Raw genomic sequence first — 16,125 nt, 5'->3', positions numbered from 1 at the left:
AGTAAGTCACTGAACAAATCAGCAGTGAAGTGAGTAAGCCACATTTTCGACACCTTGTTTGGGGCTGTGATTTATGGGGGATAAGCTCTTGGCTACTTAGAACCCTTGCTGAATTTGATTCCAAGTTCTTGAAACCCCCGAGCCAGCTAAATCACTGGGCTGTTCCGATGGGAGTCGTCCTCGGAAAATTCTCTCAGCCATTTTGTTTTGATCCCAGCAGGAGATATAACACGGAGACTGAAATAAATGAGAAGCCATGAAGGACTAGGAGATATTTCTTGGCCTTTCGAAGTGCTTAATTCAGTTTAACATTTGGTATTGGCTGCTGCTCCCCTCACCCCACCACACTTAATTTCCCTAATTCAGTGTGTTCATCCCCAGTTGCTCCAAGGAGCCAAGGGTTCAGATGTTGATGAAAACTTTGCCAAAGCTCCTCCATTAGGGAGTCAGGGTACTCGAGAGCCATTTATCCCTTGCTGGGTTTGGCTTCAGTGTAGAAACATCACCAGAAGATCCTTTATCATGGGTTTTTATCTCTCTTGGGCTGATAGCCAACTATATGCAAAGTCATGGAAAAAAATATCTTTTGGAGTTTTCAAATGGTTTCAAGCTGGAAAACACGGGGGCCTCGCTTTGAGATATCCAGAGTCTGAATTTGACTTTAGCCATTATTTTTTTATTATTTTTAGTTGAATAACTAGGAGGAAACACTAGAAAGGACTGAAATACCAACTGCACATGAGAAGGCTGTGAAATGACCTAATAATATTTTCAAGTGTGGAGGCGGATGAGCAGCTGAGGCCAGAGTGGCTCCACTGAGCCCCAACAATGGTGTGAAAATAAGAAAAATGCAGCCAGAGAAATATTTAGCAATGAAGATGGGATTCACCATTGTGCAGGCTGGAAAAACCCGGCTATGGGGACAGAGGAAAATTCTGGAACCTCTCCACCGTAGGTCTTGGAAAAATCAGAGATATTCTTCATGACTCTAAGCAGATACATCAACAAGAAAGAGGTTCTTCTTTTGTTGGTTGCCTTCTTAGAGTGGGAAGGTGAGGAAACCATAAAACTTCAGGGTAGAGACATTCCTCCCAAGTCTTTTTTTTTTTTTTTCCCCCTGAGATAAAAGTCTTACATTTTCACCTTTCAAAGAGCTCCCCCAGTGGGCTTTGACATTTCTCCTGTCCTCCTGTCCTGACCCTCAGGAGAGGTGCATCCTGGGAACAGCCCTCAGGGGGCGTAGTTCCCTATGACCTGGGTGAGTGAAAGCATGGAATTGAAGAAACAAAGCTGCAATCACTCCCCATGTGACAGAAGATGTTTTCTTAAAGCTTCCCTTTGTATTTTGTAAGTGCCGGAAAAGAACACCTTATGTACCCCACCAGGGCAGTTTGCTATACTTAAAAGCTAGGCTCTTCCTCAGAACATAAGAATGAACAACCCCGTGAGCAGATGTTAGCGGTTCCATGAAATCTCCTCTCTCTACCCATTCAGGCGGTGATCGCCCCCAGCAGCCTGCGGGTGACCAGGCTGAAAGAGAATAATTATCACGTAAGAGAATAATTTGGTCTCCAGTAAGAACGCAACTCCTTGGAGGAAAGCCGCCCCTCAAGCTTTTGTTTGAGGGGATCTGCCCCATGCTTTTCTGGGAAAGGGCTTGGTAATGGTATGAGACTGACAGAGGAGAGGAGAAGGGGCCCCCAAGAGAGGGGGACGATGGAGAGAGGGGAAGCTGGAGGTGGAAGATGACCAATATCTGGCACAAAGGCGGGGGACGGGGGGAGACAGGTCCTGGTCGGGGAAAGAGGCCCTGTCGGGAGTTGCCAAGCCAGACAGTGATCACAGTGCTGTGGGCCTGGACTTCCCATGAACGCTATTATTGAGCTTACCCTCGTGGTCTACAGTTGGTCAAGGCTGATGAGGTTCCCTGGGGTGGGGGGCAGAGGGGGGAGCTGCTTTGAAACCCATATCAGCCCCTGTCTAGGTCCTAATGCTCCCCCACCCCCCTACCTCAGGGCCAGTTGCCAGAACAGCCCATGAGGAGCAATGAGCCATGGGGACGTCTACACGGGCCCCTGAGTTCCTCATACCCCTTCTCCCAGCCCCTTGGTGGCAGTGAGGAAACACAAAGGGACAAAATGGTTCTTTAACCGTCTGCTGAAATGCAGCCTCAGTAACCAGCAGGCTGGCTGAGAACAGGACTTTGGTCAAGGCCACCTCTGGCTCAAAGCTTTCTCTCCACTCATCATTACTGCAGCCGGCTGCTCTCTAGCAAGTCTGAGAACTCCGGTCCAGGCGTCGTGGTAATGAGTCCCGCTGCCCGACAAAGTGTGCTTGCTGAAAGCCGAGACATGGTAGCCTATCATTCCCGTTCCGGATGGGAGCCCTTGCTTAGGGGTATGTTAGTTAATGATCTTTAAAGAGTTTAATTCTGCACAATCAGACGACAAAACAAGGCGTGTGTGCACACGCGTGTACGTGTGTTTGCAGTGATGCATCTCTAGCTCAGCCATACCTCCTGTTCACGCGGCCCTCTTTCCCTAGCCACCCTGAGTTATTCACATGAACCCCATACCCAAGAGGCAAAAGTCCTGGATTTTTTGGCAGGTCAGAGAAAAAAGCCCATACAACCATATATGGCAGTAGACAGTGTCCGATATGCTCAGAGGCAAAGCCCTATTATGAAAACCCTTTGTCTTAGTGCCTAGTAGAAATCAGGGTGGCACTCTTGGAAGAAATGGTGTTTTGAACAAACAGGCCCCTTGGCTTCTCTTCCACTCATCCTTCCTTGCTGGAGCCATTTGGGGCCAGCAGCTTGCCTGCCTATATAAACCTCCTACTGGAGAACCACTTCCCCTCCCGGTGACTTTCCTTGGGTCACATGAGCCCCAAACCTCCTTGGAAGAAAGGCGGACACCACCTTTCGGCCCGGAATGCCTGTTCCGCTCAGGGCCAGGGCGGGGGCTTTGGTCCTATGGCCCCAAGGCCTGGAGGCTCTCTGTTGGCATGTGGGCCCGCTTGTGGCGGCTGCAATGTTTTAGTCTGCAGTACAATACGGTGCACTGACCTTAAAGGATGTTTTTTACATGAATTTTTTAGTAGAAAACATAAATAAATAAGAGCAAGGCACAGCACAGTCCCTCTTTGAAGAAACCAAGTGGAACTCCTTAATCATGGAGAACAGGGCTCTGGCTACAGGAGCCAGGGAAGGGATGAACGCCTGTGCCCCAGCGGCCGCAGTGCCAGAGAGCTGGCACACGCAGCCAGGCCCACATTCTCCGCAGATGGACAGGTTTTGAGAAAAATGAAAACAAAAACCCCACAATTAAAATTCCCTGCAGTTAAAACTATGTCAAGTCTTCCTTTGCAAACCCTCCACCCACTTCTGGGGAGAGAGATAGTCACAGCGATTCCACAGTCTGTGCAGATGTGGCAGGGGACAGAGCCCAGGATATCCACTAGAGATCCACTATCTCGCACATGGGGATGGGTGCACCATAAAAGGTAAGCCTTGACCATTTGCAGCATCCCTTAAAACGAACCTAGGCACACCATCGGACCCAGAAATTCTGTCGGAGAGAAGCGTGCACAAAGAGACAACCTCAAAGATGTTCATCGCGGTGTTGTTTACAAGAGGAAAAAAGTGAACTAGACACAGCCCACCAGGAGTGGAGCAGTTAATAAACTAGGGTACATTGACACAATATGGGATGTTACGTAAGAGCCGAGAAGGACGGGGTAAGTGCGGCAGTGCAGACTAAAGTATTGTCAAGATTTTGTTACAGGCAAGGGAGAAGGCTGTCAGACAAAGGAGGAAATGCTGCGGTACCATTTATGCAAGAACCAACCCAACCAAACCCCACAGCTGGACACAAACATACACGTCTGTGACGGCACAAAATAGGGCCTGGGAAGAGATACCTCAAACTGTTTATTGTGATTACTCTCTTTGGAGAAGAGAGAGAGATTGGTTAGCAGAGAAATGGACTTCTGCTTCTGTGTTACTAGCATGTTTCCAGGAGGTAGCTATATATAACTCGTAAGTTAAAAAAAGACACACAGAGAGAGAAACCCTGCCAGTTACTGCACTAAAATCTCCCCAGCAACTTCTTTCAGGATCAATAACCACTCTGGTCATAAGCCTCCAAAACAAGATGTTTCCCTACTCAACACCCAATCTGCTTCTAGAATGTCCGTTGCTGATTTTTCAGTCTTTCCTAGTTCTTGGTCCAACACCTGTGGGCCTTTAGTTTTTTGGGGGCTCTTGGAGGTCAGTGATAGCAAAGCCTAAGAACCATCACTTTACCCGGAAGACAGTTGGATGATTCTGGGTCTTCTGCCCACTGGGCTAGGGCCCGGAAGCACCTAGATTCTCCATGGGGTTGTATGCTGTTAAGTGGGGTTTTGTTTTTTGGCGATTCTCCAGATTTCATGTCTCTCCAGGGCTTGGGTCTGGGGCCAAACGGACCCCCAGCCCCGGCAGTTAGGGCCAACGTGCTCTGGCTGTGGCATGTGGCTTTGACACCTTTTAAGGGCGCAGGTTTCTGATTCGATCTCACCTCTAGACATACCGCAGTGCGCCTGATCTCTGTCAGGCTTAATTAAATCCTACACTATTCTAGCTTTTAATTTATTTATGTAAGGCGATTCTTTTTCCTGCCAATTGTAAGACCATCGGCTGGCGTCCCCCTCTCTCTCCCCTCCTTTTGCTCTGGCTGGATTTGTTCTGTGTTTTCTTTGGGCCATCACTGAAGTGGATGAAAGGCAAATTACGCTGTGAGAGCCCAGCAACGTGCACAATTACAGAGAAAGGAAGCCGCACAGTCCGGCTCGGATGGGTAGCCTGCCACGCTGACAAATCAAAACTTAAAAATGAAACTCTTTTCATCAAAGATTATAGAAAGGCCACAGTGTTTGTGTAAAGCAGCTGCAAAGGCAGTGAGCAGAGGTGAGGGAAAGGGACCCCACAGATCGGCCAGGCTTGGGTGATCTGGGCCGGGAGGCTGATGTCTTGCTTCAACAGCAAGACCACACATTTAAACCATCATAAAGGGCCAGGTAGGAGCCAGAAGAGACATACTGGGCCTTGACATCTGGTATTTATGATCCACGGAAACACAATTTCTGTAACGTTTATGCTTGGGCTCGGTCTGAAATATCACAGTGATAACAGCGCTGTGTTTGACGCCTGAGATTAGAGTCCTAACGGTCTTTTGCCCTTTTGGGGAAGAGAGAATACTTCTAGAATAAGCCTTGGGACTAGAAGCAAAACAGGAGGAGCAACCATGAAATGCTCAAAGGTGACTCCAAAATAGGTAACGCTAATGAAGCATAAGTGATGGCTAGTTTAATTTAGGCTGGCAAATTTGGTCCCGGAGCTCTGGAAAACGTTGACTGAGCCTGGGTCTTTGCCTGAAATAAGCACTTTTGAGATGCTTTCTGTTGATCTTTTACTAATGGGAACAAATGGCTGTAAGGAAAGCCAAGGGTTATTTAGACAAAAAGGTAATTATGCCTTGTCATTAGAGTAACAAACAATGCTTGGGCATTCTACTCTTTCCTCCTGCAGAGGACAGATAGCGACATTTATACTGAGCCATCTGTGTGAACAGAGCTTCCTGTAAGATTTGAAAACCCAAAGCCTGCTTCCTTTCCGTACCACTTGGACAGGCTTACAGATGTAAAACAAACAAACAAACAAACAAACAAACAACAAAAAAACTCCTTCCTGGATCTAGGTTTTGAGGCGGAAAAACAGGACTCTGCTGGAAATAGGGGCTTCTGGACATGTCTCTTTCCTTAGGACATTTAAGGATCATTCTTGGACCCCCAAGGAAGGCTCCTGGGTTGATAGAATGCTCTTAATACACCCCACAAATCAGGGCTGGTGGAAAAGCCTTCTAGGGCTTCTTCTGGATCACCATTTAGAAGCATTAAAGAGCCGGCAGGTGGTATTTCCTACATTTCCCGCCCTCAACCCCTACTGATAGAAATATTTTATATAACTAATCATTAACTTCGCAGAAAGGAGAACTAAAGAAAAATACATGTCAACACAATCTGGCTTTTTGAGTAAGTTTCCCCCCCAAGCCCCTCTCAAAGTTTTTAGAGAAAGTTCCTCTTACAAACTGTCCCAGCTTCATGGTTCCAGGTTCATAGTCATCATGTAATTCTCTTTATTACTTGCTGCAAAAGGAAGTCTGGAAGATTTTGGAGCCTTGAACGTGCCACACGTTTTCATTTTGTCTGGGAAAGTGCTCATAAACTGGAGATCCATGTCCCCACGGAAGAAATAATTTGGTAGGCGAGGGGTATGATGTTGCCGCTTCTTCTCCAAAGGAAGCTATCTGTCTCTGTAGGGCTGAGTACATGATTCAGCATCCCCGGTCCCATTCCCCCTGGGGTCCCTTGAAAGGAAGAGACCAATCCCCAGGGATTTGCCATCAAGAGAAATTCTGTGGAATCACGCTGAGCAATTTAGCACTTAGCAACTTTTGCAAAATCCCACACCAATCATAAAAGTTGGCTCAGCTGCACAAATTGGATAAAACTCCTAACAAGCAGTAATAAAAATGAAAGAAGAAAAAAGCTGGCATTCAGCCTCAAGGAGAAAACCCACCTACCTCCCACAGCAATGCCCTGTAGCTCAGGAGGCGATATGCAAACTTGGGAAACATCAGTTTGTTCAAAGCCTACATTTCAACTTTGTTCTCCGAGGCAAAAGGGAAAAAAAAGCCCAGATGTTTGTATAAAAATATCATCATTTTATTACATTCCACACAATACATTTTCAAATAGTTTCCAATGTCCACAAGTTATTTTGACACACAGGCAACTGAGCAATGCGGGAGATGTCACAGTTCTAGGAAGAGGGAATAAGAATAGGAAGTAAAAATCTTTAAGTTTTCTTGTTTTGTCGTTGTTCTTTGGTGATTTTCGATTATTCAGGTGTTTGCTTGCCTGCTAGTTTCATTTTTCAAGACAGGATCTTTTAAAGATGGGGTATCGATGTTGGAAATACTATTGGATTTCCTATCTTATTCTGGCTTTAATCCCAAAAATGTGGGATAAGGGATAAGACAATTTCACTTTATTTTCAGTGTCCTGTTTTGCCAATGCCAATGCTATGATTTTCTTTTCTTTTTGATGCCTTCACCAGGTATTAGGGGGATAGCGATTATTAGCATACCAAGGAAGGCTTTTTATTTTATTTTATTTTTTATTTTTTACCCCAGAGATAAGCGTTTCCCTCCTGGAGCTGTTGATAGGGAACCTCTACTAAGGCAAAAACATTACCAGCCCAAGCTAGACCTTCAATTCATTCATTCATTCATTCATTCATTCATATTTTAATAGTTGCTATCACCTCTTTGTCTTCTGAGGAGCAACTCTAATCACATGCAAGCATGCATTCACCTGTCCAATTTTTCTTATTAGAGAGTGATCCTTTCTCCCTCTATGAAACACAGAATTTTGCTTTCTAAAGCTGCGAAGCGTGATTTTATAGAAGAGCTGCCCTTGGAGCATAGTACCTGGGTAATACTATGGAAGTTGCTGGGCCAGAGAGAGAGAGAAGGGGAGAGAGAGAGAGAGAGAGAGAGGTGACGTCCCCAGCTGAACTGCATCATGGGAGTCACAGACTTGAGCAGTCTCGTGTTTTCAACTATGGCGTGTACATAAAAATGATGCCACATGCGGCATCAGATAAACACACAGCAAATGCACAAAGCTGTTGTCATCTTCTTTTAAAGAAGGGAAATCCTCAAGGGTATATAATAACTCAGACAGTTGCTACACTGGCTGGATTTTCCAGGTGTAATTTCCCGACACCGTGCCTCCATGGGGTGCCTGTAGGGATGTCAATCATTTCAAGGGAATGCCTGGCCCCAAACGCACAACTGGATATGGACACCTGAGATAAAAAGCCCTTAGTGACTGGCATGGATCCATCACCCGGTCTGCGGGGCCCTTGCCCCTCCCCTTTCTCCTGGCTTCTTTTTCCATCTTCGGCTGGGGTAGGACACTTGAAATCTCAAGGTAGCTCAGGCTCTAGCCTTTCATCTTTTCTTTTCTTGGCAGGGCTGCTGTGGTTGAGACAGAGTCGCTCTTTGAAATAGAATAAGAGTGGGAGAGCACCTTTCTTTCGGAGGATGAAACAAACCAGATGCGAAAGTGAGTGTGTGCTGGAGAGGTCTGCCAGTATCTTCTGAAAGAATGCTAAAAGTCTCTCTCTCTACCAAGCAGCCAAAAAAATTAATATTTTGTTCTCAGAAGGTACCTGGAGGCTTTCAGCCCAGGCAACCATCTTTGGAGAGAATCTTATCCTTCCCTGGTGGATTCCTAGCAGGAAGGGGAGAAATCAACACCCCCAGGGCTGAGCGTCTTGTTACAATATGCATTTTCTATCAATGAAATGGATTTCATGATCCAGTCTATCCTTTGCACAGTATCATTAGGCAATTTATCTCCAACATCCACCCCCCTGCGTGGCTTAGAGAAGACACATGGGCAGCAACAGATTTATTTTCATTATATCCTCTCCCGATGCAGCAACATCTGGAAATGCCAGGCCAGCCTACGAGGGTGTATTTGCCAGATGCTACGAACACTTTAAGGGGTAGCATATTATTGACACTTAAAAAAAAAAAAGATTACTTTTTTATATTCTCAAAATATTTAAATATGTCAGGTGGACAGTCTTATGTTTTAGTGGCTCTAGATTCAGGCACACGTTAACACCACGGAAGGAAATCAAAGGATCCCTTTCCCCCCATATTTTACAAAGGCTGTTAACAAGGACCAACAGAACACCAAAGAATATAGTTTTTCACCTTCTTCCTCAATTCCATCCCGAGTCTCGGGCACGATAACCCCCTCCCCTGTCCCCGGGGTGAGACTTTTAAGAGACCACACTTCTGTCCTTCTCCTCCCTTCTCTCCGCCACCTCCTGCTCCCAACATCAAACAGACTACTGCTTTTCCTACGCCAGTCTCCGATTTGTTATTCTTTATGACTTATTCCAAGATTGGACTTAACTGATAAAAGCTAAACATTCATTATGAGCTTCTCTTTCATAAGGCAACATGAGACAGATTTGCTTCAGGGCTGGAAGCAGAGATGGTTCCACACACCCCCGACGGCTGCTCTCTTGCTACTTCAAAGACTCCAGGAGACACGACCAGGGGTCATGTCTAAGTGCGTTGGGGGAACTTTCCTCTTGGGTCAGATGGGTTGGGAAAGGGACAGGGATGGGAGGGGCCACATTTCATCTCATGTGGCCTCTAGCTTTTTAGGTACCCGGAGATGACAATGGTAGCCAACAGAAACCCAGCCAGAGCTAGATAAGGCAACAAAAAGCTTCAATCTCTTCTCCAAGTAAACAAAACTAGTACAGTATATTATTTTCTTGTAACATGTACCCCCCGGAGAGATAACACAAGAGTTAAAGGGGGTCCTCTCTGAACACACCCACACAATAGCCCCCACAATGAACCAGTCTCTCTCTCACACCCACACCCCCCTCCCCCGCCACACACACAGCTATTCACACGCAAATGTATACTATGTACAAACACACACAGCCAGGTTTCCTCCTGGCAGACTGCCCACCGAGAGGAGGTAGGGGATAAGGCAAGGGGAAGAAACGGGGAACCAGTCTCGGGAAGAAAACCAGCTGAGCCTTCAGTTGTGAAGGGCTGAGGGGTGTGTCTCTTCTCATAGTCCAAGATGCAGCATTAGAGTTGGGGGTGGTTGGTTTGGAATCAACGAAAAGGAAAAAAAAAAAAAAAAGAACCCGAGGACAATGGTCAGGATGAAAAAAAAGCTCACAGGGTTTGGGCCCCAAGAGAGAGAGAAAGAGAGAGAGAGAGAGAGATGTCTGAGAGTTCACACAGAGACTAGGCGAGGAGAAAAAAGTGCAAAATCGAGGCAACGTGTTTGCAGTCTTTCTCGTTTGTTTTGGGTGCTGTCCTTGGCTTCGGCCCTCAGCAGTGTGAGCCGCGGTCTTGCTCTAGTTTAATGGTTAAGGTGGGCTCCACCGCCAGAGGGGCCCCGTTGGTGTAGTGGGAGGTTTTGTAGGTGATGGAGTGATCGGTCTTCTTGGCCGCATAGCGGAACCGGTGGTAGTGGAGCACCAGGGCCAGGGCGACGGAGACCAGCACCAGCACGGCGCCCCCGGCGGCCATTACGTAATACCAGTAGGCTGGGATGGGCTGCACGGGCACCGTGTCCACTGTGGGCTCGGTCCCTGGTAGGAGGGTGCCCCCTGGTGGAGAGACACAGAAGAGTGTTGCTAGGCTGAGAGCATGCAGACGGATCAAAAATTAATTAAAAAAAAAAAAAAGAAACACATACATGCTTTGGAGTGGATAGGGAAGGGGGCAAGGGAATAAGATGGTTCTGAGCATTTCACTCGTGCCAAGCACTTTCCAATGATGGACATTATTTCCTTCTCGCAACCGTAGGAGGTAGGTACTGTCAGACCCATTTCGCAGATGAAGTCTAAACAGAGGCTCGGAGAGGTTAAATGAACAGTGGTCATACAGCAAGTAAGTAGGGAAGTAGGGGAGTCAATCACGAGCTGCGTTACTTTTTTCTGTTAAGCCACAGTTACTCTCCCATGGCCAGAAGCGTTCTAATTCACACACACACATCCACACGTGAACGCACGCAAGTAAATGATGCTGAAACGAGCTCGGGAATTCCATAAGGCTGATTCTCTGAACGAGTGGGAATATTTGGTCCGGTTGGCCAGCATTCTTAGACAATGTCCTAATTAGGCTGGCTAGACTTAAAGGTGAATTCCACTTTGGCTTGCCAAAGCTTCCATGCCCATCGAAATCAGCCTGGTCTTGTCTAAACAGGTCAGTGATCACTGTCAGGCCATAACTAACGCATCTTCATTTTTTTTTTTTTTAATTGGATAGAGGATCTTAGAACCTGCTTAGAAAGACGTTGCAACAACAACAACAACAAAAAAATGTGGGCACAAATGATAGTGGGTATGAGAGAGAGAGAGAGAGAGCCAAGAGAGGGAAATCATTCTTAATCATGGAAAAGACAGGAGGGAAGAGAAGCTAGAAGAGGATTTTGAAGGCAACCACATTCGCTGGCCGGCCTCTGGTTGCCATGGAGATGATGTAGCAGATTTAAGCCCAGGGTAACTCTGGGGAAAGACTGGCTAGGGTCCCACTTGATGCAAAACAGTCCTACAACTTGATTCTCCCAAAGATTTACATCAGATGAGAATCTGGCCCAGAACGGGACTAGGAGCTTTGGAGCTTGCCAAAACCAGACATGATCTTTACTTCTGAAAAATGATGCATGCTTAACCTGTGAAAGCTTGCATCCCTCGTTGCTTACATCAACTGGTGGGGGCCACAAAGAAGCATCCTCTCTATCCTTGGGATTCCCCCCCCCAGGGAGAGCCACAGCTGGGAGGGGCTGCTGCCTTCTTCATCCATCCTTGGTCCTGTGCTGCGGGGGGATCTCTCTGCTCAAGATGTAGCCCAGGTGGATTTACATTTCCATGCCTCCCCCGCCAGACCTGGAGACCCTCACGCAGATCTCACTCTCCCATTGAATTCTACCTCAAGGTGTGCACAAAAAAGGCACTCTACAAACGCGTGTGACTGAAAGACTTTCTGAGAGGAGACTCCTAAATGGGGGTCAGTGTCGCCAAGTCCTCAGCCTGAACCCCAGAACGCCTCTCTTTGATTTGGGAAATGGCTAAGGGGTGGGTCAGACCTTCTGATGTCTTCTCAGAAGTGAGACAGAAGTGAGAACCTATTGCTTAGAATATCTTTTGGAGCCTGCCCACCCTCTCAGCCTTTAACCCCTGGCTCCCCCAGTGGGAGGGCTCCCCTCGTGCGAAGGTGTGGGGTCTGTCGGTGGGACCTCAGGAATGACCCAGTACTGGAAGAGCTTTGACGGGGATGGGTCACACTACAGACACACCGGTGGCCACATCGACAGCCCCACTCTCCCCTTTTTCTACCTTGTCTTCTTCATGACCACCTGCTGTTTTTCCTTATTCCCAAATCATTTCTAATAATTTCATGACTGCAGCTGAGAAAGCTCCTTCACTCCCTCCCTTCCCCTCCTCCCCTCCCTTCTGTCAATCTTTATGACCATATTGAAAATTATGCGTAGAAACAGAAAGAGAAAGCAAGGCGCTGAAAACAGCTCCTTGAAATGGCCAGCTTGTGAGCCACAGTGAACTGGTGTCAACTCATTATTCAGGTCACCAAGAGTATCTGCTGCCTGGCAACCATCCTGCCGTTGGATTTTCACTGGGCTCAGAAGAATGCACAAGAAACAACAAAGTACGTGGGGACAGGCCAAAGTTCCCCAGTGCCAACCCCTTCTCCCCAAAGGGCATCCTGGGTTTGTCTCTGATTTCGATTTTGTGCCAAAGAGAGAGACCTCCTCTAATGAGAGGAAAGGAAGGTGATTCGCCCACAGGGATTAACTCCCTGCCTGAAGCACCTGACCAGACCACAAAGGTAGGAGCACACATTTTTGTCAAGCGGAAAACAGTCACAACTGTCCCACCTTCCGTCTAAATCACACCGTCTCGGGTTCGAAGGCTTTGATTTCCTTCCGCCGAAATGCTGGTTTCCGACATTAAATACACCCCCTGCCCCCAAGACTCAGAGTGCCAGGGCTGGGCCTTAATGCGCTTCCTAAAGTGGTTCTTGTGATAGAGACAATGTTGGGGCCCAGTGGGGAGGAGCTGGGGGCCCATTGGAGGAAGGGGAAATCCCTTCCAGTATGGGGATTACACAGTCGGTCGGAGCTAGACCTTTGGCCTGGGTTCTGCTCTGCTCCGGAAGACACACTCCACTTTTGGTAGGAGACCCACTTCCCCTTTCCTACCAATGCTCCCCTCCCCCAGATTATCAACATGAAGACAATTTTCATGACAAAAGCTATTTTATGGACAGGGATGGATGTTTTCCTTGGACATTTGTTTGGAGAAATGAGAGAACATGCTACGGGACAAACTCACATGTTTTTCGTGTTAAGGAAGTTAGAAAACAGAGAAGGTCCCTTACACAATTCTCCCTCATCCCTCCCCAGGCGACTCTGGGTAACCCACAGTGGGAGCCAGAGTTTCTCAGAACATTCTCCAGCTAAAGGGTCTCAGGCAGGGGGATCGCGGGTTTGGAGTCTGGTTTTGCGGCAGCCTCCGAGGGCTGTATACTAAGGCTCTGCTTGGCCAAAGAGAGGAAAGAAAGGTGATAGCTCAGTAGGGGTTAAATGTCCTGACAAAGCAGCATTCCAACGAATGTCGGACAGATGGACGGATGGATGGATGCATGGATGGGTGAACAGATGTGTGGGGGGGAACGTATCTGCAACAACATCTAGATTCCCCAGAAAACATTAATGACTCACTGGTACTTCACGCAACAGTTATCCTTGGAAAGTGCTAGAGATTTGTCTGGTTCCTACTGCACCTCTAGTGAAGTTGCAAAAGAGGTGTCCCATTCAGACAAATGTCACCTGTACCAGGTCCCCAGGTTGGTGAGGGGCTCTATTTCGGCCACCCTTCTCCCCTCAGTCACATGGGGTGACTGGGCCATTGCTTTGCAACAAAGGGGCCTGGACTGGTCCTCCAACATGGGAAAAAGAGTGCGGGTAAGACTTTAGCCTTGTCCAGAGCTGGTCACGTGCTGACCTGAATGTTCCTTTTGATTGCACTAACTCTTCCCATTTATTCGTAACACGTCCCCCGCTGGAACATGCTTTCAACTGCTAACTGTTTTTCATGAATTACCATCCTCTAATTCTCCACAAAGCTTTCTCATTGTGTGAGATAATGAGAAGCAGATACATAAGCAGTCAGTAATGCCGAGTGTACTAGCAAGGTTGGGGAAGCTTCCATCTGCGGAAGTCCTAAGCCCCCTGGAGAGGAGGGGGCAACGCGAAGGCAAAGAATTTGAATTGTGACAAAGAGTACATTCTAGGAAGCCAAGGTGGAAAAAGGACCCAGTAGGTAGTGCTCCTTCCATTCTTACTGTGCAGAACAGGGTCAACGGAATTAGGAACCACGGGGAAATGTGCCAGAAGAGGAGCCAGAGTGAGCGGTCGTTTCCTGGGGGCTGGGCGTGGGGCTGCGGGCCTCCCACGGATCATCTTGCTTATTCCTCCCGACCCTCACATGGGACACCTGAGGATCGGAGAGGAAAGTGATTTTCCCCAGATTTCATCTGCAGGGAAATTGACGGGGAGGACAGAAGAGCACATGGAGAGGGTGCGGAGTCCTTGGAGGAAGTTCACTGCGCTGACATGGAGCAGGGTCAGGAGCAGAAGCACATGCAGCGGAGCCCCAGCCTGTACAGGAACCCAGGGGTCCCATAACCTCTCTGGCCCGTCGCTTAATTTTGTGGCCAAAGCCACCCTTACTACATAGTGTTTGTGGCTACTCTGATAAGAGTCCCCAAGAGCCCAACACTGAGTGTCTCTCCTTCTACCGAAGAATTCCGCAGACCCCTGTCCTAAGCCCTGGGGCCGGGACAGAAGTAGTCCCCTCACTCTCTGTCCCCGACTTCCACCCGAACCTGCCTGAGGACGGTCTCGGTCAAGTTCCCACTGAATCATGATAAAGAGAAAGCATCTCTCCAAGCTACGTTTACAGAATGTCCTCTGGACCTGGAGGAGTCACCCGGGTCTCCCAAAGAAACGTTCCAAAGGACACGGACGGTGAGGCATCCCTCTCCGAAGAAGGACAAAAAGGCTTAGAATGATTTAAGAACCACTCAGGCCTGGCCTCTCTGCGGAGCCCTTTCTGTCCAGGCTGAAAATGAGGTGCTGGGGAAGGAGTATTTCAGATAAAAGGCTTGTTTAATTTGTGAGGTTAAACAAACAAACAAACAGAAGAGGGTTGTCTGCTCTAGTAGGGTTTGCAGAAGGCAGTAGAAGAATGTGGTCACACCAAGGGGATCTGTTTGGAAGAAGAATGCTAAAGTACAAAATTTCCCTGCAGGTCCTCGGGAGGCTTCCACCAGGCTAGCAGACACTGCACTGAGCAGGAGCGTCTCTCCAAAATGCCTTGCATTCAGATCTGGGGCTGCCTGGAGTTTCAGACACTTCTCTTTGGTGGCACTCTCTTCTTGGAGAGAGGAAAAGTCGGTGAAAAAAAAATGGTTCTTCTCCCCTTAGAGAAACTGACGTTGGCAGCTGTTTGATGCACGGCAAGCTTGCGGGGAGGGGCGCGTCAGGCCCCTCGGTGACAGGAGAGGCAGCTTGCACGAGCGAACCTCACAGAGAATGCCTCAGTGTCCCCTCAGGCAAGCAATGGCAGCCAAGCAGCGAGGCGGTTTACACACATCTGATCTCCATGCTTCCTTGCTCAGCAACACCTAGCCTTAATCTGGCAGCTGGAGATGTCAGGGGAGGGGGGGGACGACGAAAAGGAATCACACACCACAGCTGCCTATCTGGAACCCTGGCAGCCTCTAGGAAGACTTCTCTGCCTTTCATCCCGCATCCCATCCTGGAAGTGCTTCTAGGAGAGAAGAGCGGGGAAGCCAAAAAGAGAGCGGGAATTTGAGGCCAATCCCAGGTCCTGTGCCCTAGGATGGGGGACACTAAGTCAGTTGGCGATGCCTCCGGGGGGTGGTCGTGGGGAGTGAGGATGGGGGTAAAAGAGGAGAGATAGTGATGGAAATTGGCAGAGACGGACCAGGTGGCACCAAAGAAATAGAACCTAAAACCCGACGCAAACCCCAGCCAGCTCTGTCGCTACCCCAGAAAGGGTCTCTCGTAAAATGGCTCCCCTCTTTGCCCAGGAGACAGACTGAGATGTTCACTTTCTCCTGGTTTCACCTGGAGGAAAATGGAGCAGGACTGTGGAGAACGAAACCCAGAGGTGGGCCCTATGGCTCTTGGAACTGGTCTGAGACATAAAACCCAGACTCACAGTCATTAATAAGAGATACTGATGTCCCTTTTAGCATCCATCAGTGGTAGACACACGGGTTCGGAATCCTTCACGATAACAACCGCCGTCCTGAGTACACCTGTGCCTGGGATTTCCACGGGTCTCTAACGGGGAGGGTACCAAACCCGGTCTCTCTGCTCCTGTGTTGTTCAACGTCCCCAGCCTCTAATGTGAACAAA

The 16,125-nt window shown here is 48.2% G+C and overlaps 1 protein-coding gene across 4 annotated transcripts in view; it reads right to left on the bottom strand.

Annotated features, from left to right (window-relative positions):
* NRP2 (neuropilin 2) overlaps positions 1-16,125 on the bottom strand; it is a 114,257-nt gene that overhangs the window by 11,232 nt on the left and 86,900 nt on the right. For 2 of the 4 annotated variants that reach the window (XM_044241400.1, XM_044241401.1), the window contains exon 16: positions 6,742-10,264. The exons of the other annotated variants lie outside the window; for them this stretch is intronic. In XM_044241400.1, coding sequence (XP_044097335.1) covers positions 9,984-10,264 — 281 coding nt within the window. In that variant the 3' untranslated portion in view covers positions 6,742-9,983. Of the gene's footprint in view, positions 1-6,741; positions 10,265-16,125 lie in introns of those variants that run through there. 4 annotated transcript variants of the gene reach the window in all.

Source organism: Neovison vison, chromosome 3 (assembly GCF_020171115.1).
Source record: "Neovison vison isolate M4711 chromosome 3, ASM_NN_V1, whole genome shotgun sequence".
Classification (NCBI taxonomy): domain Eukaryota; kingdom Metazoa; phylum Chordata; class Mammalia; order Carnivora; family Mustelidae; genus Neogale; species Neogale vison.
The sequence above is the reverse complement of the archived record's forward strand: the minus strand, read 5'-3'. Positions and strand labels throughout refer to the sequence as shown.